Below are 25,366 nucleotides of genomic sequence, written 5' to 3'. Positions count from 1 at the left end.
TAAAGTGTTTCTCAGCCATTTGAATTTCCTCTTTTGAAAATTCTATCTATATCCCAATTTTTAATTGAATTATTTGTTTCCTTGATATCTAATTTTCTAAGTTTTTTATATTTTGGATATTATCCCTCTATCAGATAGCTTATTACTCATGTGTGAGTATGCTGTCTCACAAAAAAAAATGAGGCCAAAAATGTAGTTTTAATAGTTACTCTAAGGCATTCATTTTGTTTAGTAATTAACATCACTTTTCTTTCAAATGTAAAAGATCTAAACATAGAAAATTAATCAGCGATTTTCAGTAGAAATTAAATCCTGATTTTCTTTTCTGTGTCTGAGTTCTTCAATTTAAAGGCCAAGCCCATGGGATCAATATGAAAAGGCCACGTAAGTGACCTTGCTGATCCAACTCTGAGTTAACCCGTGTCCCATTTATAGAACACACTCCCTGGCATTTTACTGTGGCTATGTCCTTCTGTCTCAGCTGTGTATACTCATTAATGGGATTTAAATAGAAAATGAGAGTCACTGATTGTATGAGAAGTCATCTGTATATTTTGGGAAGATAACAAGGAAGGGTATACAAAGAAAATGACTATTATTTAATTAGGATGGATAGATTTGTAAAAAGATGGAAAAATCAAAATCTAGAAAATTCCTGTACTTGAGCTGCTTTGGGAGAGTTTTTAATTTCTCATTCTATAATTTAATTTCTCATTACACAATCAAAAGATTAAAATTTTACACAATCAGAAGATTGATTGTGTAAATCAAAGATGATGCAGTTGACTGTGGTTGGTGAGAGACAGATTAAAAAAAAATAATTATACCAACAGGAAATCTACACAAGGCTCAAGGAAAATACATTATAGTAAAACAGTGGTAGGTCTTTCTGAATTTATGGTTTTAATTATGTCCTAATTTAATATATTGATTTTAAGCATCATTTTTTATAATTCTTTGTCAAATCAACGCTTTGGGCTTAACTGGTATCTACCAATGCTAACAATTAGAAGGCATCAGTTTGACCTTTATCTACTGGTATTGTTAGAAGGTACTTGATGTGCTTAACAGGCCATATTGGAGGAAAGAGGCAAGCAGAGTCTAGACAGCAAAATCTTTCAAAACTGCTGAACAGTCCTGCTGCCTCCATTCTCTCCACCCAAATTTTCTTTATTTTATCAGAAAGACATGTTTATGCCACTGAACACTTGGTCAAAGCTATTATTGACTTTCAAACTGCAAATTCAATGGCCAGTTTGTTCATTACTGCTTTGATTCTTGTCCCAGGATTGATGTCCTATCTATTCTACCTTGACTCATGCCTCTGAAACTCATTTAATATTTGATTTCAAATAGTAAGTCTATATCACCAGGTCTTGCTGACTCTTCTACTCTGAGCCTATACAGAAATCTAAGAAGCATTTGCAATTTAAATGTCCAGAGTGCTACTCAGATTCCAATCTCCCCTGTTCTCTGGCTCACTTTAACTCAGCAGATGTCACCACATCTGCTTTGAAGTAGTCTTGGTCTCTCTTTTTCCCCCTACAGCTAATGTCTATACAGTAAGCTTTGGTGGTCCTTCATATACCTGGAATCCAATCATATAAAACAGAGGTTCCTATGACCACCACCGCTGCTATGCTCTCTAGCAATAGGTAACCTAACTGGTCTCTAGTGTCTATCTTTATCCCCTACTCAGAACTCTATTTTTCTCAAAATATAAAGTGAGACTGTAAATTTGCCTTGGTAAAAGATAGACAATCCCTAATCACTTTGTATAAAAAGCCTTTTACAAGTTTATGAGGAGAAAAACTAAATAGGTAGCTTGCAACTTGATTACACATGACTCACTTCTCACCATCTTCTACTATGCTCTGGAGACCCTGCTTCGTTTCCTTGTCATTTCTGGAATATACCAGGCATACACCTGGAAGGACACTCCTTCATCCATAGCCTTGGTTCAGTGGGGCCTGGAGACAATCTATTAGAATTTTGGCTGGCTTGGTCTTCTTCAGGTATTAAGCAAGTAATCCCAGCTTTTTCTCCCAGTAAAACCCTACCAATTAGCAGCTCAAAGAGATCCCCAAGAATTCAGTTATCTACAGGTGTGTCTGGAGTCTCTAAACATTTTATTGTGAGGCAGTGTTATACCTTTTACCCAAACTTTGTTTTCAGGGGTGGTTCAGCAAGCAGTCTTATGAGATAGAATGCCCCTCCCCAGAGCAGAGGACCTGTCAAGATTCTTGCTCATCGCAGAAAGTTTAATCACAGAAGTTTTCTATCACACACCTCTCTGGAGGAAGGGGAAGCATCTCATGCTTGTGTCTCCTTGAGGAAATCAAGGCATGGAGAATCAATTCAAAACTGAAAACACATTGGCTGCTGCCATCACTATTATAGAAACCTGTTTACCTAAGACCAAGAAGTAAATTAGTGTGTTTCCCCAGCATATATGAAACTATGACAGGTTATCTTGTAGGTATTCAATCGGAAATCCCAGGCCATTCATCATGATTGACACCACTAACATTGCAGACTTTACCCATATCCATTCATTATTTTCAGGATTCAGAAAGTTACAATTTTCTTTAACCAAACAAAACCAAAATTAACAAGGCCAAAGTATGGATCACTTGTAGGCATCAGAAATAAGTAAGAAAAGGGGTGGGTAAAAGGAAAGCAATATTACCTGTGTTTGAAGTACATGATGACCTATATTTGAAAAAAGTCGTATCACAGTCACAGGAGGACAACTTTCATAACTGTCAGAATGACTTGGCTCTCAACATGTCTATCACCTTCTGTCACAGTAGTTTGTATATCAAGAGAGAGAAAAATGTTCTGGGAAATATTTGTACCAAACAATTAAGGACTCGTCAACACCTTCTTAACACTGAACAGAAACTAAGCCACCAAGTTAGAAAACACATTTTGCTCTGGGGATTTCTTTTCTTCTCATTTTTATATCTGTTTATTCATTGCCCAGATGAAAAGGGAAACATCATTTATTTCTCCACAAGAAATTCTAAAAGAAATGAAGTTCTAGCTCTATTAAATTGTGTGATTTTATAAAATCTGTATCTTGTGAATACAGTAAATGTTTCAAACTCTGTGTATCTTGTTCAGAACTTCTGCATTGTTCTTTTCTGCTGGTGTGGAGAAGACATTTTACCCCAGTGCACAGCATCGAGTCTAATTCTGGGTTCTAGGGAGGGCTGAGAATAACAGATGTGAACATGACAGGATGTGTTTATGAAGGGCAATAATGAACCTCATTGGACTTTACTCAGAGTGGTTTTTCTGTTTCAGATGGCAGATGTAACGTGAAAATATCAGAACTAAGGAATCATTTGTGTTTTTTTTTTTAATTAGATACTGGAAAATGTCTTTATTCTACACATGTAAAAAAGAGAAGCTCCCTTTATGTCTGGGTTTGCAGAAATTCCAGAAGCAGATTCTAATGGGGATTCAAATAGGGCTATGAGATAAAGCACAGTCAAAAAGAAATAGTGTTCATCCCTTTCTGCCGTGGCTGAGTCAGAACGATGTACCTGAGCTGGTCTGGGTAGCCAAAGTAGCTGCAGCCTGCAAGGGACATGACTTATGCCCTATATTCTGACCCTAATGCTTTTGTTTCAAATGTTGGTTTTGTTTCTTCCACATTTGACATTGTCATTCTCCTGAACCTCTGTCATTACCAATATTCCAATCAAGCTGGATGAACAAAAACATACAGATGCCACCACAGGCTGGATACAAATTTTTAACTGCCCACTAAATCCTATTGCTTTGGCCACCCATCACATCAGCCTCTTTTAACACCAATGTTAGCCTAAAACAGTAATACCACCTCATGCTTGGAACATTAGCCTCCAGGAAAATACTTTAGAATCCACCTAGACTATGCTGCTAAGAATTTCCTGTGGGTAGGTAGCTGAACAAGATTAAGCCCCTCAACATTTCACCACGGGTGGTAAGGGACCCTAAAGCCCCTCCCCCTGCCTTAGGAACTATTAGCAATTAATGAGTGCTGGGGAAGAGATGTCATTTTCTCCCGTGGTGTAGTCACTAGTAAGCTGCTCATGTGCTGAGACAAGAAATTCCAATTAAACGCAGGGACAACACAAGAATAACTCATGAAAATAGGAGGGGGGCTTGTTGAGAAGAAGGGCTCTGACGGGAGCAAGTGAGAGAAGAGAATGTGGGGTGAGGATAATTAATACTGTTATATGGATATTTTAAACTATAAGAAAATAAAAAGGAATTTAAAGAGGTTTCCAGGGCACTTTTGCCTTCAGCCAGTCCTCCTGCAGATGCCTCGGTGAACACAGTGCCACACCACTAAGAACTACCCAGTATTCCTCTCCTGTCTGCATGGCCCCTGTTTACCCTTTTGGCTGCATGGTTAGCACTGGAGTCCCTCGGGAGTCCCTCACTCCACCAGCGTGCACATGAGACCCTCTCTGCTGCAGCCAGCAGACAGTGGGAGGAAGTGGTGTTTAAATGCATCACTTGGACCACACACTGTTGCGAGTATTTGTAACTTAGCAGGGCAATGTTGGGAAAGTAGGTGTGTGTACTGTATGTGGAATAAGGAATTGGAAATGTTGGTGTCTAAGCTGAATTTAGAGGGAAGCAAATGCAATTGATTCTATAAATAAGCAGAAATCAGCCTTCCAGGCAGACGGACCAGCGTGCAGTGCAATGGATGTGTGAGACAGTGTACTTCATCCTGTGCGGTTTCACCAGGAAGAGCTGAAAGGGGAAGCTCCCTCTTTCTACTTCTGCTTTTCAGTAAAGGGGGAGTTGCAATGAAATGGAACCAACGCTTAAGGTTTAGTATTTACATACTCTCGTTTATGAATCCTTCGTTTGCATAGATGCTGTGCTTGTTGGGTTAGCTGGGCACTTGTGGTTATTCCAAAGTTGAGCAACAGTGAAACTGAGCCTCTTGTAGGAGGCCTGACTGTGCCTCACTCTCTACCATTCCCAGGCCTGCAGGAGTCTGGGTAAAACCCATGAGGAGTGGGAATATGGTGGATGGGTTTCCCTGGCAACAGTGAGTGAGGCATATCAGGGACCTCTGCACTCCCCTTCCAGCCCTGGCCTGTTTCAGGTGGTGGCTGCCCAGAACCAAGCAATTAGAGGAGACAAATCAGAACCCTCACATGTAGAATCGGGGTGGGCAGAACCAAGCAATGAGTGGAGGGAGATCAGACTCCTCACATGAAGGAGGGGGAAAGAAACCAAAGAGCAGCATGAAAAACAGCAAATCCACCAGAACGCAGTGGGAAGTTGCCTGAACTCCCGGCTGAGGTGGATAGCCACTGGCCTTACAGAACCAGACCGCCCCCCATCGGCTCTCTACCCTTCCCCTGTCTGTTCTCCCGCCAAGCACCCCTACATCACCCTTTTGACTCCTTCTCTTTTGACTTTCCCAAGCTTGTCTTTTTCTCTGTTTCAAGCTCTGGAAACAGCTGTCATGGCCCCATTCCATAGGTTGTGTTCTTTCCGGGTCGGATTGTAACCTTGCTCATGGTCAGGTCACAGATCTCTGTGCACACACTGTGCTAGGCCACAGACACATAGCCAACAACAGAGGCACTGCAGGTTTTGGAGTTCATTCTCTGTCCTGTGACTTACGTACTAACTCCCTTCTGGTGAAATAAGCCTTCCCCCGTTCTTCAAAGGCAGGATGCTTTAGGCTTAGGGTCAGCTGGTCATGGACCATATGGGGGCTCTGTATTATTTCTTCCGTTCCAAAGTATCTTCCTTTTCAACTCCATGACATGGCATCCTACTCTTTCACCAAGCACTGGCCCTCTCTGCCATTCCATGTCTTTTAAAGGCTTTCTCTTAGCTCCCATAACTTCCTTTTCCTGTCTGGGGAGGGTCCTGTGGGCTGTGTGTTTGTTTATGTTCTGAGCTTGGAGAGTAGTTAAGCTGACATTTTCTGTTCACAGTCATTAGTGTGAGTCATAGGCTTTTCCCTATTTTAGAATGAATACCCCTGAGCTTGTGGCACAGCCTAATGACACACAAACTTATAGATAAACAGATTACATCTCTCTGGGAGAAGTTAACATGGGAACATTGTGGAATTAGATGCAAACTTTTAATACAAAACAAACATCAAGGAATATTTGTGCTTACAGCACGCTGTACCAGATTTCTATGAGAGTAAGTCATTTTTATTCTGCAGTGGGGGGACATAAAGCACTAAGAATTTTATATAAATAAATTTTCATTTGTAAATCTTCGACACACTCTACCTCAGCAAGTCCTCTGGAATGGTTTCCCACGAAGTTATGAGCACAGACATTTAGCCTTAATAATTATGAACTGCTGGAGACATAGCTTGGATATTTTTCCAGGGAACTTAGAGGACTTCTTGGTGATAAGAACAGGATTTTATCAAAGTGATGTTTTAAGATTTACTTCTCCGTTAACTTACAATTATCTACATTAATTTGATCTGTCTTTTTTTACAGTTCATTTTTAAAGTGATGGCTCACCATCTTGTGAAAAATAAACAGTTGTTTGCCCAGCACCAGAAATAAAATGAAACCCGTAGAACATGGGGAATGATGTGACTTTGCTTTTCTTCCAATCGATGGAATCATAGATTTCATTATGTTAGCTTTTGAGAGAACAGAATTTATTCAACCTTGAATTACAGTCTCACGGAAACTGACCTATTGCTCATTCTAGGTCTTTAAAAATTATAGGCTAGGAGTTATATCTGGTCTATTGTCCTTTTGGATCATGCAGTGTTTGACAAATCAGAACATTCTTATTCCTGGCTTCTCTTTAACAGTGATAGAATTTAGGAACACAAGTCTCTAGTGCTCTATAGCAATCATTGATCAAAACCAAATAGATATTATCATTTTCATGAAGGGCAGCTTCACAAAGTCAGTATGTCTCCTACCCCTCCTGTTTTTACATCAGATCTCTTTACTTATTTTTTGTTATTGGCTTATGAATTTGAGTTGGCGAGACTGATTTGCTCAACCATTCACCCATTCATCATGCATATCTTAGATATCACATTGTTCTAAAACTTAAGAGCATAGTAGCAAACTCTCGAGCCTGTCCCTAATATTCAAGTGCCTCAAACATAGAGTCCTTGTACTGCGATGTCTAAAAATTCCCAGTCTCTCCAGAGCATGAGGGGAGCTCTAAGGGGAAGCAATGTGGAGTTCAGAGAGAGCAGAAGAAAAGATTCTCTAAGGAGCTTCCTGATAGAAACAAGGCCAGCATAGCCTGTTTCGGGGAAGAGAAGAGCTGCAGCAGCAGGGGCAGCTGTCATTTGTTGGTAAAACACAAAGATTGGAGAAATGAATAGAGCTGATGTTGAAGACTGACGGAAGTCAGTCGCCAGGAGCCAGTAGACTACACTTGTTCCCCTTGGAGCATCTCATTGATTTGATTGTTGCCCATGAGTCAATCCACAGAAAGGAATGTTCTATTCTATTATCAAGTCTCAATGCATGAACATTTTTATTAACTTAATGAATTACATTTTAAAACCTCTCTAAATGCATTGTGTGCATCTTCTCATTGATACATTATGCTCACAATGATCAACTTTGTTTTGATGACTACAGGGTACCCTTTTAAATGTCAATCATGATACCTAGCTGCCAACAAAACATCAATATTTTAAGTGGGTTTGGTGGCTATGGGACATTCCCTCCTGCAATGTAGCCTGTTTGAGTAGCTCATCTTTTACATAAGCCTGTTAGACAAATTGACAGGAATGAAAATTACAAAGTTTTAGGGGCTGTCTTTCTCATTTGTTGTTTCTAATGTACCATAGGCTAAAGGTAGAGAACCAAACTCATGAGAAGAGAGAAAAAGCCTTTGGTTTAGATTAAGATGAGCACTTACAAATTCTATACATGAACTCCTTGCAAGTCTTTTATTTATACAAAAGCCATGCATATAACACTTTTATTTTAAATTTCCATGCAAACTGAAGTACATTCAAGAGTAGTGAAACTTTTTTGTTTGTTTGTTTGTTTGGTTGGTTGGTTGGTTGGTTGATTTTTCAAGACAGGGTTTCTCTGTGTAGCTTTGCGCCTTTCCTGGGACTCTCTTGGTAGCCCAGGCTGGCCTCGAACTCACAGAGATCTGCCTGCCTCTGCCTCCCGAGTGCTGGGGTGAAACTTGTTTTTAATCCTTCTATAATATATGTGATCTGGTCAAAATCTAAAGGGGAAAAAGTTTTTTTGCCATGAATAGACATGGTATGAGCTAGTAGATATAGACAGACAGACAGACAGGTAGTTAGGTAAATAGATAGAGATATATCCCCATTTCTCCATCTTTTAATACAAGAAGACTGCCACTTTTATAGAGTCCTAAGGCTAAATTTAAATACCTTAAAAATATATAATAGTAATAATGTTAAATGGAAAAACAAAATATAAAAAAGAATGTCATCATTGTTTAAGACATGCATCATGAATGAACAGAAAGATATGAAAGTATATATGCACATTATATTATGTACATATACATATAAAATATGTGCATTTAATGTATACATGCATATAGATATATTAAGGAATATCTATGAAAACTTATTTGAAAATTAAAATTTTAAATTTATGTAATTTTTGTTAGTATATCACCTGAGACACATTCCCTAAAGGCTAGAGCATGTCATATTCCAGAAGAATGGAGTGGTCGCCTGGATGAACAAAGAGAACTCAAGGTTAAAGAATATCCTGAGATAGTAAAAACTCAAGCTCTTTGATAGTGTCAGTTTCTAGTGTTTGTGTGCCTTCTTCCTCTAATTCTCCTGAAAAATGATAAAAGAAAGAGAGAAGGGGCGTCTAAATAAAGATGACAGCTACAGAGAGAAATGTGCACAGGCTGAGGGGGACCTACAGGAAGTCCAGTTTAACTGACTGTAAGAAGCTGAATGAAAATTACGTGCTTAGTGTTCAGTTGGGGAAGTTCCGTCCTTCCAGAGAGCTATGACCTCATCGTGGATCCCAGAATTTTCCCAGGGCAAATCCCTTTCAAGTTGTGCTGTCATCTTTTTCTCTTTTCTCTTTATTTTTTTATTTATTGTGCCATATGAAAATGTCTATTTCTGTAAAACTTCCAATTTTAGAATACCATTATAAATGAAAACATAAAAAGGAAATGACCTTTACCCTTGTTTCTGACCCCTTTGGTCTGAGTTTAGAAGGTAATATAAAATTCACCTTATTTACCCAAGACCACAGAGAGAGCATTGAGGATCTGTACCCTGGCATCAAACTACTTGGGTATGAAACCCAACTCTGACTTTTGAAGGGTTATGTCCTAAGTTTAGACTTTCTTTTTCTCATCTGTAACATGAAGAGAAACAATAAAGCCTACTTCATAGGGTTGCTTTGGGATATTAAAGAGCTTGGATATACAAAATGCTTCATCGTTTAGTCATGTTTCCTCTGTCAGGTCCTCAAGAAACTAATCAACATACTGGCCCTTGTGGTAATCTCATCCACACAACACAATGTAAATTGTTCAGGATTAAATAAAACTAAAATTTGAGTTTCTCAGTTTTGCTATCATATTTCAAGTCCTCCATACCACAGAGGACTACCATGTTGAGCAGAGAAGATACAGACCAGTTTTCCACAATTTCACGGGACACTATTACATGTTGTGTTAGCACCTGTCAATAACCATAGATGGAACAGCAAAGACCCACAAGACAGGATTGAGGACAGGGCTGTGATGAGACTATCAGCTGTTCCTGAACTACATGTAATTCACTCTGAAACAAGTGACACATAAATCTCTTGGAGTCTTTGATTCATGTAGCCCTTTGTTGACCCCCAGAGGTTGAAGGTAAGGCCCTATTGCTGAAGACATCCTGCACTTAAGCTACAGGGCTTAGATGATTTGAGCAAAATCTATGTCAAAGCCTCCTTACTGCAGTCTAGTTTCCATAGAACTAGGAAGTACTGTTGAAGCTGCTAAAGGAAGGAAGCAAGATCTATTCAGCTGCAACACCTATGAATCACAATGACCAGCATGGCAAGATGTGCATGAAGGTGCAATAAGGGGAACTCACATGTCGGTGGTAACCAACAACTCTCTAATTGGTCTTAAGACCCACTCAACAGAAGGGAAACCTAGGACTAGAAACCTAGCCAGCTTCCCAGAGTAAGTGCAGTCATAGACCTTAGAAAGAGTCACTGTTTTGCTAGGTCATCATAATTCCTTATTACATTCTAAACCTTATCTTTATACCTACAGCTAAATGCAGCTGTCATCCCTCATCAAAGAAGTATCTCTTTATAGCAAATGGAGATCATTACAGAAAACCATCATGGGGTCCAGAATGTTGCTTAATGAACCTGGCCCAGCCCCAGTGGATACATCTACATCATACTTCCTGCATCTATGGTTCAGGAAATACCAAGAAAGAGAGAGCAGAAAGATTATGAGAACCTTAATACCAAGAAGTCTGCTGTGAAACAGTCTCTCCTAGAAATGGCTGCATAAACAAGATCCAAACAGTGGCAGTGGCAGTGGACACCTAATGTGGAGGGGAAAGTTCCAGAGTCTCACCCCTGGAATGGGAACTATCGGTAACTGATGACTGCTGGGAGAGTTGGCTTCTCCCGGGGATGAATCCCTGTTTCTCCTACTTTAACATCCCTAAAACTGTATTTGTTTTATACTGTAAGCCTTCTAGCTATAGCTCTGCCTGCTGTCAATCATTGCCATGACGTAGTTTTGATCAGTAGTGCACGTACGAACATTATAGCCTCCAAAGGTTCAGCATAGGTGACAGTAGTTCAAAAATAAATCCTAGAAATAGTGTGAAATATTCTTTTCAAGCATAAGAAACAAATAAACGTGTGTTTCTGTGTATGTCAGGGACTATAGAGAGACCATAAGGAACAGCAGTGAATCAGGTTCTTTAAGCAGCATTCTGGAAACATATAATTATGAAGTCAATTTAATTGCATAGCACCAAACAATTGCATTATTTGCTCCAGGGATATTCTACACCCTCTCATGTTCTCCACTGGCATCTGCATACATGTGCACACACAAACAAACAAACAAGCAAACAACAGATAAATAAATCTTAAAATTGCTTTTACACCAATGTTCTGCTCACCATTTAGAGCAGCACAGTGTTGAAAACAAGGGCACTGAAGATTCTTACTTAAAATGGGACTCAAGGGAGTCACTTCCAGAAAGTGAAGTGTTCATGATCAGATTTTTAAAAAAGTTATTTTATGTATATGCTCTTTTCATGTGTTTCTAAGTTATACATAAGCCCTATCTATATACATTTATGCATAAAAACCATTTCAACAGATATGAAACAAAATCTAAAACATGGATTCTTGAAAATACATAAATTAGAAGGGCAGGCTACAAATTATAACTGTTGAGAGTTAATGAGATGTGGTGGTCCTAGCTTTCAAAGACAGTGTCTGATGAATCTAAAGAACTTAAACAACTATTGAAATAAATTAATGAATGTTTCATCTTGGAGTAGTGACCAGCCCTAAAGGTAAGCAACAGGTCCCGGAGAAGGTATTCCCTCAGCACTATACAACTGCAGGAATTTTCACACAGCCCAGAGCCCAGACAAACTTCTGTTTTAAGAATGCTAATATTGGGTCAGCTGTCTCTGTGGTTTTCCCCATCATGATCTTGACCTCACTTGCTCCTGTGATCCCTCCTCCCTCTCTTCAACTGAAATCTAGGAGCTCAGCCCAGTGCTTGGTTGTGAATCACTGAGCTAGGGAACATGTATGAGGCTGAACTAGATCCTCTGAATGTGGGTGACAGTTATGTGGCTACATCTGTTTGGGGAGCCCCTGGCAGGGAGACCAGGACTTATCCCAGGTGCATGAAATGGCTTTTTGGAACACATTCCCAGGGTGGGACACCTTGCTCAGGCTTGGTCCTGGCTCAACTTAGTATGCCAGACTTTGTTGACTCCCTAAGGGAGGCCTTACCCTCTCTGAGGAGGAGTGGTTGGGGGGGTAGAGTGGGAGAGGTGGGGGGCGGTAGAAGGGGAAAGAGGGGAACTGGGATTGGTATGTAAAATGAAAAAGAAACCTTTTTTAAATAAATAAATATAAACATAAAAAGAATGCTAATATTGCAATAACAGGGTGAGTTTTATTTGCAACAGTTTAATTCCCTGAAAGAACTTTTAAACTACCCTTAGAATTCACCTCATTTCCAATTCTTATGGTAATTTTGGTAATTTGGAAGTTCATTTTGTTAGCAAGCCCCGTGTGGAGTCCAGTCCCTCCCTAGTGCAGTGTCGGACAAGATGCTCCACACAGTAAAATCAGAGATTCAGAATGGAGATGTGAAATCTGCCCTGAATAGGCAATCAGTCTTAACATGGCCATTGACTCGATTGATTTCAAGCAGTGCATACCTCTGGGTAAATACTGTACAAATGTTTTGTTAAGGAAGGCAAAGCTGGTTTTGGTTTTTGAGCTGTTTTTGTTTTTGTCTTATTGATTTTTTTTATTTTGTTTTTGTTATTAGTTCTGGTTGTTTATTTTGAGAGCAAAAGAAAAGACATGAAGTTGGGTGAGGAGAAGTTGGCAGGAGTTGGGAAAAAGGAAAAAATATGACCAAAATATATGAAAAAATTAAATTAAAATGTAAAAATAAATTATGCAAATCCTACAGTAAACTCTAATTTCACACTTTTTTTTTCAAAGATTTATTGTAGTTTTAACTTTAGGGATAGGCTTGTGCCCGTGTGGGTGTGGGTGCCAGTGAAGGTCAGAAGGAGGTGACAGATCCTTAGGACTTGAGTTCCAGCTGCCCTGGGTGGGGTCTGGGAACTCAACTCTGGTCCTCTTGAAGGAGGATGAGCTCCTAACAGTGGAGCCATCTCTTCAGCCCCTCACACAGTCAGTCAAGCCCGTTTCCCTAACACAACTGGATGTTGGCACAGAAGCAATTTATACACATTTTAGAAAAATAGCACTTTATGTCTGTAATTTATTTTTTATTTTATTTTTAAAATTATAATATAAATACATCACTTTTCTCTTTCCTTTCCTCCCTCACAAGCCCTCCCATGTATACCTACTTACTCTTTCTCAGATTCATAATCTATTTTTCATCAATTGTTGTTGCATGCCTTTATGTATCTACCTAAATATAATCTGCTCAGTCTGTTTAATGTTACTTATATGTATGTTTTCAGGGCTGACTATTTAACCATTGGTGTGCTCTTCACTGGGGAAGACTATTTCTCTCACTCTCTGTGTTCTATAGGTACCTGTAGTTCTTTGTGTAGGCCTGAGGCCTTGTGGCCTTTTCCAGTCCACTTTGGCATGTCTACTGTTGTTGAACTGATTCAGTACATGCTAGGCAGCCATGTTGGTAAAACACCATGGTACAGCTTCTGACATTTCTAGGATCCACAGCCTCACCGCAAACTCCCTGATCCTTTTGTGCAATGTTCTCTGAACCCTATGTCGGAGTGTTGTCTAGATGTACTCATTGGGACTGGGCTTCACATCTCCACACTTTTATTGGTTGTGGTTTTCTGTCATGGTTTCCATATGTCACAAAGAGATATTTCTTTGATAAGGGGTAAGGACTCTACTTACCTATTAGTATTAGGACAAATAATTCGAGTTCAGTGAAGTGGTTGTTTTAGAGTCTCCAAGACCTATGACTTCACCAATGGGTAATTGGCTAGGCTTCCAGTATGAGGCATGATTTCCCTATTTCTGAGCAGGTCTTAAGCCCAATTAGAGAGAGCTGTTGGTTATCTCTAAGGTATTAATGCCACTATGGCATTGTTAGGGTATTCATATTGTGTTGTTCATTGTGGTTCGTAGGCATCATATCTGGGTAGGACTATTGATTGCCTCTCTCCGTTGAAAGCTTGCGTGGCACCTTCTGGTACCATGAGAGCTAGTCCTTAGGGAAGAGGCATTCAGGACAGTTTCAGCTCAGGGGCCTCTGGGCCCTGTGTCTGAAGTACATGTGACTTCAGCAATAAGAACTTATCTTCTACCTCTAGGGGAAGGGGTGACAAATGAGGGCAATAGTAATACCCTGTGTGTTTTGGGGAGTCTCTTGGACAACCCTATATCAAAAGAGGGCTTCTCATGACTAGTTTTGGGGATTTTGTTACTTGGCCCTTGGCTCTTGGAGGGAACATTGCCAACCCAGATAAGAAATTTTATTTAGATTATATATGTATGTTTCTACATAATGTCTGTAATCTTTAAAGAGTTGTGATCAATTTGTAGATCTTGGTTAAATTTGCAAAATATCTACAGAACACTTATTTTGGTTTACCGATCTTTTTGGTGAAAAAGATTGGCCATATTTCAAACCTTCATTTCACTGTTGATGGAACTAATGATGAAAGAGTCTTTGGTTCCTTCCTTTAGTCCCATTCAACCAACTGCAAGCTGTGTAATGCTGGGCATGCCCATCAACCTCTTATCTGTAAGTTTTTTTCTTATCAGTAAAATAAGAATTTTGAATGCTCACACCTCACAGCTTTTATTCAGTTTGAATGACTTAGTATCTATGAAGCATAGAAAAGTCCACAATAAATTCTCCTTACTAAAAATAATCATATCATGCCAACAGAAATGACTAAATAGATTCAGCAGTCATTTAAAGGATGGGAGTATGCAGGTTGGCCCTGATCTTCAAAGATGAGGAACACCTTGATAGAAAGAGAAAGCTAGGGCTGGAGAGATGGCTCAGCCATAAAGGCTAGGCTCACAACCAAAAATATAAGAAAGAGAAAGCTAGAGTCAAAGATGCCCAATTCTGTGTAGATTTCTGGTATTTCCCCTCCTATCTGTCTTCTCTTCTCACCTGGGTATTTCTTGGATATAACAAGCACAGCACAGGAATCTTGGCTCAATATAGCGGAGCCAGCATGTGGCTCTCTAAAGTATCTGTGGCAAGAAGGAAGAAGCAGAATGGAAGGATGATGTTATGCTGAGTCCTCTGTATAGGTATAAGAATGATTATGTGGGGTGCTGAGAGTGTTGAGGACCCTGCTAGCCTTTCTGCACATGCATTCCAGATGTACTTTTGAGATGTACTGGGTTGAGCCCATGTGAAAACTTAACAGCCTTGTAACTTTATGCTAGTGGCTTAACATCTATAAATTTCAGCATCGTTATTTGTAAAACAAACATTAAAAATAGACAAACGGCTGCTTTCAAGAGTCTACTACATTTATACAACTAGAAAAAGACTTACTACAGAGTAGGTATCCCAAAAATGTTAGATCCCCAGATGTAAGTAAATATTTTGGATTACTTGTCTGTAGAAACAAGAACGTGTTGTATTGTATATAATTCTTCTTAGTATCTCTTCTCCTCTTCCTGGAGCCTCAATTAGCTGAATTTGAGGTCAGGTGTGCCACAACCATGTTATGGGACAGCTGGAACTCTTGTTTGTGTAAGAATGTTATTCAGCCAATTGCAATGGCTTGAGTCTTGAGAAGTATAGCAAATTTGACTGCCAGAGTTTAATTAAAACATGGTGCACAGATGAAGATGACCCCTTACACTGAAACCAACAGAATACTCCTAAACAAAGAGCAATCATAAACAGTAACTTAATTCACTGGATCCAATTATATCTAGCATTTTAATAAAACAGAAAAAAAGAGTGAAATCAACAAAATGTCCCCTTGTATAATTTTTACTCTCTAAAAGACAAATTGCCCTGAGAAGTTGCTTCTAATGACTCAGGGAAGATAACCCTGTGGAGAAAAATGATACACTGTTTCCTTAGAAGTAACACTCTAAACAAAATGAGTGTGAACCTTTAAGCACATCTGAGGATCATTCATCTCACAGTGTTGGCACCCTAAAGACATGTTCCAGGACAATCAGTGTTTCCTGGTGGTTATTGATTATTTCAAGCCATGGCAAATTTTGAAACAACAGGTGTGTCTGTCATGCAATGCGCTCTCCATGAGGTCAAAAGTGAGACCCCCTGTGCTGCAATGGCTGAGGGAGGGGTAGGAGGGGGAAGATGATTCTAAATGAAGTTGGAAACCAAAACCAACAGTGATTTCCACACTCGATTTTCCCCTGAGATGCAGCTTCAGAATGTATACTTTCCACCATTAGATAATGGTGAATAATAATTGTTGATATTCATCAATATTTCTTTATATCTCTGCATTTGGAGTATTATCTGCTGTGCATATAATTCTATATAAATAAAACACTGATGGCCAGTGACCAGGCAAGAAATAGGTTGCCAGGCAGGAAGTAGGTGGGACAAGGAGAGAGGAGAATTCTGGGAAGCGGAAGGCTGAGGGGGGAGACACTGCAGCCACCACCAGGACAAGAAGCATGTGAAGACTCCGGTGAGCCACCAGCCACGTGGCAAGGTATAGGTTTATAGAAATGGGTTAATTTAAGATAAAAGAACAGTTAGCAAGAAGCCTGCCATGGCCATACAGTTTATAAGTGATATAAGCGTCTGAGTGATTATTTTATATGTGGATTGTGGGACTGCGGGGCTTGGGGAACCTGGAGAGAAGCCCTCCAGCAACAATTATCAATTATTCTGTATACAAATTCCATTTTTAATTTTTCCATTGGGTTTTTTTCAATAATTACATTTTTCAGCCAGGTATGGTGGTACACAACCATAATTTCAACACTCAGCAGGTTGAAGCAAGGATTTCAACCTATTCTACATCATGAGTTCAAAGTTAGCCTTGATGACCCAGTGAAACTGTCTCAGAAATAAAAAAGAAATTATATTTCTCATGGAAAGATGATCTATTGGCCTCCTTTAACTAAAGTTCAGGATTTGTCTTTATGTTACTGATGTCATTGCAAAGGATATAACAGATATTAGGATTCTCACTGAATTCAAACATTACCTATTTTTTTGTTTGTTTCCCTAATAGGAAATAGAAAATAAAATTAAATTTCTCTTTGGGAGTTGAAGAGATGGCTTGGTGAGTAGAATGTTTGTTCTGCAAATGTGAGGCTCTGAATTCAAATCCCTTGAACCTAATCCAAAAAAAAAAAAAAAAAATTAGGTATGGTTGCATGAACCTGTAAGCCAGCATCAGGAGGTAAAGACAGGCTGATCCCAAGAGCTCCCTAGCCAATCAGCGAGCTGAAAGATAAGCATATGTGCCAGTGAGAGGCCCTGTCTCACTGTGAGAGGCAGTAAGAAAAAAAATCAAAAAAGATAATCAAAGTCTTGCTCTGTCAAGTCTTACTCTGTCCTGGATATGCACTCATAGGAGCACAAATCTGCATACAACACACACACACACACACACACACACCAGAGAGAGAAAGAGAGAGAGAGAGAGAGAGAGAGAGAGAGAGAGAGAGAGAGAGAGAGAGAGAGAGAGAGAGAATCTCTTTGGATTTTTTCCTAAAGTTGAGACCCAATGAGGTTATCCTTTAAAAATATTTTGTTCATAATTATGTTCCAAAAGATTCTGTCAGCCTTGAACACTGACTGTATGAAATGTTGTGTTCACAAGTGGGCTGCAAATGATGCCTTTTATGGGGGGGGGACAAAACAACACGGCTCTCACAAGCCACACATCACCAATGGATCAGAAGACACCATGGGAGAATTTCCACTGTAAATATTTTAAAATATAAACTCACTTCAAGTCCTTATATTTTCGTTAACTTTTCATTTTAATTTTTTGTCTTTCATGGGCATTTTGCAATTAAAATGACAGGTTTTATTTGTCTGGCTTTATGTGTCATGATAATATTGTACTTCATGAACATAATAATTTGTCATTTCTGGAAATCATTACCCATTATGTATTCAAATATTGGTGCTTCCTTTTTCTTGTTATTTTCTTCTGGAATACCTACCTTCTTATTCTATGACTCTTATTAAAGTCTATTTTGGGGGCTGCAGAGATAGTTCAGTGGCTGGGAGCACTGGCTGCTTTTCCCAAGGACCCGGGTTCCCTTCCCAGCACCCACGTGGCAGCTTACTACTGGAGTCCGTAGCTCCAGCTTCAGGGGATCCAACACCCTCACACACACATACATGCAGGCAAAACACCAATGCACATAAAATAAAAGACAATCATTTAAAAAAATCTCTATTTTGTCTATTTTTTTGTGTCCCTGAATTTTTGCTTTGTTTTCTTTTTTAAGTCAGAGTTTCTCCGTGTACTCCTGGCTGTTCTGGAACTTACTCTGTAGACCAGGCTAGCCTCGAAATCACAGAGATCAGCCTGCTGTGTCTCTGAATTTTAAATATTAACCTCAGTTATACTATAGACAATCTGTATTATCTGCATTGTACTACTTAATGTTGTATTTGTCCATCAAGTGTTACGTTATTTGGGGTGGGAAGGGCAGTGAAGAAGCTCTGTGGGTTAAGGCAGCTGCTGGCAAGCCTGAGAATTTGAGTTCAACCCCTGGGACCCACATGGTGGAAGGCAAGAACTAACTCCAGCAAGTCCTCTGACTTACACACACACACACACACACACACACACACACACGCATAATTATGATTAACTTTTAAAATAAAATTGCATTATTTTCTTTTATGGGTGTATCCTCACACATATGCATACACAAAGTAAGTCAATAATTGTAATTTTAAAAACTTTTTAAAATGGAACTGTTTTCTTTTTCAGATATTCTGTCCGTAGCTCTTTTGTGGATGTCCCCCCTGTTCTTCTGAGACTCTTTCTTTCCTTAAGGTTTTACATTTTTACATTGTGACATTTTCTACAAGCCAGCCTTATACCTTTCCCCCTAATTACACTGCTACCCTAAGTTCCTAAGGACCTCACAGGGCCATGATGCTTGCTGTGTAGTGGATTCTGCTGTTAGCTCACTCTCTCCTAGTTAACTGTTTCCTGTGTGCTTGGTCACTGGCTGTAGTGAGTCTATTTTTAGCAGACTTGCTCTTGGATGAATTTCCTAAGCAGTCAACATGGACAGGACACTTCCTCTTCATGCTTTAACATTTTGCTATACCGAGAGCCCCAGGCTTGAGGACCTCTGGGTCAACTAGGCATACAAAAAGTAAGAGCTCACGGGGCATATAGGCCCTTAAATTCCCAAGGGGACTTGTCTTCTTCCCGGTATTTGCAACTGACTCTGTGCTGGTGGGCATCATTTTTTAGCCTAACTTTTCAGTATTATGAGAGTCCTGGTTTCTTTCAAGGTATTTCTCAATTCTAGTTATCTGCCTCATTTGCAACTAAGACCTTTCCCACATTATATTCTCTCTAGCATCTTTGTTCCTGACACACGGCAATCATTTATAATTTTTAAGCAATTTATATAATGTTATTGTTTTGTTTCTTGGTACTTTTGATCAAATCCTGGACCTTGGGTATGCAGGTGAGCATCTTACCATGGAGCTATTCCCCAGCCACCAAATTAGTAATGCTTTCAAATATTTGAAAATATATTACTACGACATGCTGGCTACCACAGGGTATTTTTCCGCATTTGTTTCTTGGGGGTTCATGTACTCCACAGCACACATAGAGAAGTCAGAGGGCATCTTTACAGGGTCAGTTCTCCCCTCCCACAACATGGATCCTGGGGATCAAACTCAGCAGGCAGCAAGTGCCCTGACCCACTGAGCCACCACATCTTGTGCTACCACAAGTTTTTGTAGTTGCTTTAGACTTACTCTAGTGGCTGCCTGTAGCTTTGATTGTCATGCCATGCAATTATTCACAATCTGAACAGCAATAAACGTCAATTCAATAGTTTATAACTCAATGGTCAATGGAACTAAATCAACTCATCTCCACTGCTTTGGAAACCCTTAACGTATGTGTACATGTCTGAGATTCTCCTTCATGTTCAGGGTCATAGACTAGAGACATTTCTTTAAATAAAGGAACCCCTGGGGTCTTGGCAGGATGTGGGACTTTCTTGTTACTCATCATTCAAAATTAATTATAATAGAATATAGCATCTGCTTTCTAATTGAAAGTTAGAAAAAGAGGAAATCTTTCTTTCAAAATTACCATCTTTAAAATACTAACACTTAGACTTACCAAGGCCTGAGAATGTGCAATTGGTTTCCCACAAGATAATTTCCCACAATCTTCAGTAGTAAAAGCTCCAAAACTACATGTAAAAACATTCTTTTAAAGAAGATAAACATGAAAGAGAATTTCTAAGTGAGAGTGGGTGAATTTATCTCACAGAAATGGCCACTTACAAAATCCCAGAATCTTACAGGGAAATGTCGGTGAGTTGAGAAAAATAGCCATCCTGCACCTACAGTGTACCAGTGATTGCCACAATGACACCAGTACACACTCTACTAAAAAAAAAAAAAAAATCACTCTCATCACAGTTTAAAAGTCCATGAAGTGTTCATTTGTACTCTGTACCAAAGGGAAGTCATTTTTTTTTCTAGCATTTCCTCCTGCATCGTTTTTATTCAACTGCAAAATCCAGAAACCGTCAGAGAACACTTTGGATGAAAAATAACCCTGAACCCTTTGGAAAACAATAGATTTGGAGGAGAAAAGCTTTAACTCTGGTGTGCGGTTCACTCTCAACTTGACTCAACAAGTGCCACCCGTCACCAGCTGGAGCCCATTACCGTGTTCCTCTGCATCCTGTCTTTCACCTGTCCTCATCAAGAGCAGCTGAAATCCCTGTACTGAAGGAGAAAGGTGTTTTTGCTCTAAAGAGTATATTTCTAGAGTTCTCTAAATACCTAATTACATATTAATTACTATATATAATAGTAATTTAAAGAACCCCATGATTTAGACAGTAAATCACATTTGAGGACATTATGAAAAGTGTTCAAACAACTTGGAATTCTTACTTTATTTAATCTCACTGCTGATAATATAACCACGGATTTTTAAAGTAAATCACTTTCTTTAAGACAAAGAAATCAATTAGAATAGAGATTGTAGAATAAAAATGTTTAGTTAATGAGACCATCTAATTTTTTGAAGATGCAGATAGTTATCAAATCACTTCATTTAGCCAACAAGTAATGTTACTAAACAGCATTAGAGCTTAGTGAAACTCAATTCAAAGACAAGGTCTCCCTATGCTGCCCAGACTGGCCTCGAGCTTGAAGCCTTGAAGTAGCTGAGATCACAGATGGGCAACACCTACCCTGCCTTGAAAGCAATTTTGCAAACAGCTATCATCAGAATGCCAGCATTTTCCTATCATTATTTTTTCTTGCCATGCATCTTCTTGTTTTTAGTGTGTACTGTGTCAACAAGTAAATACAACATCACTAGAGACTTAAAAATGCAGACTTTCCAGTTGCACCTAAGACCCGGGAACTGGAGTCTTAGCAAAGCCTCTGGGTGGTCACACACCCACCGAACTGGGAGAAGTCTAAGTCTGCCCTAGGAAACAGAACTCTTCTGGCCTGGGAGGCAGCTCAGTGGGTAAAAGCGCCTACTGAATAAGCATGAGGACCCAAGTTCAGATCCCCAGCACCCAGGTAAAATCTTGGTGCAGTGGCATGTATCTGCCAGTCTAAGGAAAAAGATGAGCTTCAGGGTCAGTGAGAGACCCTGTACCCAAAAAAGTAATGTGGAGAGCTGTAGAGGAAGACTTCCTATGTCCATCTCTGGCCTCCACACACAAACCATGGGCGCGCGCGCGCGCGCACACACACACACACACACACACACACACACACACACACACACGACCACAATATATACCACTCCTGCACAGAGGGAGGGAGGGAAGAGGAGAGGGCAGGTGGAGAGAGAGACTTATAATTGGACAGCAAACATAACATTGACAAAAATGTCCTGAAATTAACTATTGATGGTGGCTGCAAAGCATAATGACTATTACATGTACAATGTTGTACTGTACAACTAAAGAGGTGAATTTCATGTTGTCTGAATTATATCTTAATTTTTCATAAATGAAAAGAGGTTTTCATAGATGCGTTTGGCTTGCACAGCTCAGATGAATGGAACCACTTCCAACTTTTTTTTCATCCTGGAGAAAAATGTAGATGCCCCATTTCCTGGGGCTCAATTCTCGCCAGGAAAGTAAACCACAGAAGGTTTTGACTCTTCCAGCCCTGGTCACTGTCCAAAAGCCAGTCTGTAGTCTCTATCATGAGGATCTGCCAGCCCCCAGGGAAAGGATAGAACCCTCCCTCCACTAGAAGGGGTCACCCAACTGAGAAAGGCTTTCCTAGGAAACAGCTTGGACAGCTATGACAGGCCAGGAAACCTGGGTATCAGTCCAGCAAGATCGAGCAAAGGTGCACAGAGCCAGAAACACTATCTGCCTGCTGCACACTGGTCCCAGCCTGGAGTGGGGAGAGGGGAGCGAGGGAGGAACTGAGACTGTGTTTCTCCACTCTGCTGTCCGCTGTCTGTCCCTCCCCATCACCACTGTCAGCAACCTGGAATCTGGAGGTTTTGTTGTTGGTTGTTGCTGTTTTAAATAAGGGCTCCTGGCTATTGAGAGGCCACTAGGAAGGAGCCGATTCCTATTTTTCTGTCCCCTAACAGGCTCACCCATGTCCTGCCATGGGTACAAAAACCTGAACGGGTCTCCTTCCTGGTCTTAATCTCAACTCCAAGGTAAGAAGGAGGCTGTCCAGGGGATAATGGATAGGTCTGGCCTCAGAACCTCCCTACTTGCTTTCTCCCCAGCAATCCTTATGCAAGACCAGAGGACTGAGGCAAAGCTGGAGAGTGCACTAAGTGGGTTCCTGTCCCCAAAGTGCCTTCAAAGACCCAGAGAGTTCAGTACATCACTTGCAGAAAGGCTGAACCACTGGAGCGAAAGCTGGAACCCATTCTGAGTTCAGATTGTGCCTGTTGAGCATTGCCACAGGATGGCAGGGACTGTAAAAAATGACCCAACAAAGGTAACCAAGCACCAGGTCCCCTGTGGTGACCTGGCATCTCTCCCCACGTAGTGGAGCGGGAACCCAGAGGGCTCATTCTGAGGGTGAGCGCACCCCTGGAGTGCTCACAGCAGCCAGGCCAGCCCCACGCGCGCGCCCCTGGATGTCTGGAGAGACATCACTGGTGGGACACTCGCGGTACCCACTCCTGCAGCCCATGCCGCGCGCGCCTGTACTTACAAGCTGGGGTAGTAGCCATAGGGTGGCAGCGGGAGCTGCGAGCAGCCGTCGTCTCCCAGCTCGTCCATCAGCAGATAGTCTTGGCTCTCGTTGCGCCGCGCTCCAGGGGCAGCCAGCGGAGAGCCGCCCCTCCGGGCCACGAACCCGGGGCTCTGGCTCATGGCACAGCGCCCAGCCGGCCTGCACCCTGCTCCCGCAGATGGGGACCTGGGGATAAGGGGCCGTGTCACCTACCAAACTGGCCCAGAGCAAAGAGATACCGGGAGAGGAAGATGAGGGATGCAGAAGCCAGGCTTACTGGGCTCTGTCAGTGGCTTCCGTGCCCGCCAGGGTGGAAGTCACTTCTTGGGGGCTTGGCGGACAACGGCCAAGGGAACCTTGACCTGAGAGCATCTGGACCGCGCCAACAGGCGGCCTGGGCTCCCAGGCAGAGGGCACAGGCGGGGCCTCGGTGGCGGCCGCCAGGGAGAGCAGCTGAAGAGTTACTATGTCAACCACAGACTCTCCAGCCTTCGCCTCCCGCCTTCTCCCCACCCCCCACCCCCATCCTCCGTCACGATCCCCACCTTTAAAGGGATCGAAAGGAAGGTCCAGAAATCCACGGACCCCTGTCGCGAAGCCACGGCTTGCAGGACCAGAATAAACCTTAACTAGGCGGAGCCAGGCACACTCTTTATTTGGGGTTGGGAGGGCTAACTGCTCCCAAAGTAGGTTTATTAAGTAACGCCAAGGGAGGGCTTTCTAGGAAGTTTCTTTTAAGTAACACTAAGACAAGATCCTCTCCATCCACACCTCCTTGTTTTCTTTCCTGTTCCCAAGCTCCGAAGTGATTTGGACTTCACTTTGAATTGAGGAACCATCTGCGTTCTCACCATTTAATGTTTCTGGTTCCTGAAAAAAAAAACAACAACAACAACAACAAAAGGGGCATTTTCCGATGATGCCTGCTTGCTTGAGGGAAAATCCTCGCTCTGTAATTCGAATGCCAGAACTGTTGCTCTGCCTGTCTGCTTTTTCCTACGTCCTAACCAACTCTGTAAGACTTGTTTCAAAGTTGATTAAGTGGCATACATAGACAAGTTAACAAGTTAAAACCTTAACAGGAACGGATAGGAATTCTCCCAGCAGTTGAGTTCTTGCTGCAGAATTATAGGGGGCATGAATTGGGGTCTCCAGCATTTATACAGCAGTCCTCCTTAGTGAAGGACATCTCTAACTGCAGCTCTAGGGTCTCTGAAGCTTGCTGGCAAGCTAAAACAAGCTCCAGGCTCAGTGACCTCTCAAAACATCAGCTGGAGAGTTCACAGAGAATGACAAGTTAAGACCTCTGACCTCCACATGAGCATGCAAAGCCTCCCTGTGCCTGAACTCTTTACACACACACACACACACACACACACACACACACACACACACACACACACTAACAAGAATCAGTATTTATAGTAGTTCATTTAAGAGAAGTCAATTAAGAATCCATTCATTCATTCAATCATCAATACTTAATGAATGCCAAGGGTATACCAGCCACCATTTCAGGATGCAGGGACAAACAAACAGTTAAAGCCCCTGTGTGGCACCATAGTGCTCTCATGAAGGAAAAACAATGGTTAAATATTTACAGTGTGTCGCTCACACTTCTAAAGCCTGCACTCGGAAGCCTGAAGCAGAACACTGGAAAGGGTTGAAGTCTAACCCTGACTGTATATAAGTTCCAAGCCAGCCTGGGCTGTAGAGTCAGACTCCACCTCAAAAAAATATAAATTAAAAAGCAAATAAAATTCACAGAAATAAATCATGTTGATGTGGTGATGCCAAGAAGATGACTACAGTATAGCTCTCTGAGAAGCCGATAATTGATTCAAGACACACACAGCAAGGAGCTGGCCTTGGAAACAGCGGATGAGCATGCACCTGGGTTGAAGAGGGAGTTTTGCTCCCCAGAAACAACACAGCAATGTCAATTGCATTGGACGGTGGAGGGGCCCAAAGATGCTATAAATCAATAAAATATTGACTTTGCCAAACACTAAGAGGGGTGGAGAAAAGGAACACAGCTTTGTGTTTGACAAATGTCCTTTGGATATAATATGCCCCCCCCAGAAGGCTCCTGTGTTAGAAGTCTTGGTACCTGAAGTAGGAGAGATGACTCAGTGGTTAAGAGCACTTGCTGTTCTTGTGGAGGACCAGAATTCCATTCCCAGCATCCACATTAGTCAGCTCACAACTGCCTCTAACTCTAGCTCCAGGGGATTCAGTGCCATCTTCTGCCTTTGGTGGGTAC

At 41.1% G+C, this 25,366-nt stretch overlaps 1 protein-coding gene across 2 annotated transcripts in view; it reads right to left on the bottom strand.

Moving 5' to 3' along the window:
* Positions 1-23,747, bottom strand: part of Trpc6 (transient receptor potential cation channel subfamily C member 6) — a 112,818-nt gene extending 89,071 nt beyond the window's left edge. The window contains exons 1-2 of one of the 2 annotated variants that reach the window (XM_076575638.1): positions 23,649-23,747; positions 23,083-23,289 (exon numbers count right to left, since the gene is read on the bottom strand). In XM_076575638.1, coding sequence (XP_076431753.1) covers positions 23,083-23,243 — 161 coding nt within the window. In that variant the 5' untranslated portion in view covers positions 23,244-23,289; positions 23,649-23,747. Of the gene's footprint in view, positions 1-23,082; positions 23,507-23,648 lie in introns of those variants that run through there. The other variant, XM_006983776.3, reaches the window with a different exon arrangement.
* Positions 23,748-25,366: the final 1,619 nt, after the last annotated feature.

Source organism: Peromyscus maniculatus, chromosome 7 (genome assembly GCF_049852395.1).
Source record: "Peromyscus maniculatus bairdii isolate BWxNUB_F1_BW_parent chromosome 7, HU_Pman_BW_mat_3.1, whole genome shotgun sequence".
In the NCBI taxonomy this organism is placed as follows: domain Eukaryota; kingdom Metazoa; phylum Chordata; class Mammalia; order Rodentia; family Cricetidae; genus Peromyscus; species Peromyscus maniculatus.
Note: the sequence above shows the minus strand (reverse complement) of the source record. Positions and strands in the feature narration are given on the sequence as shown.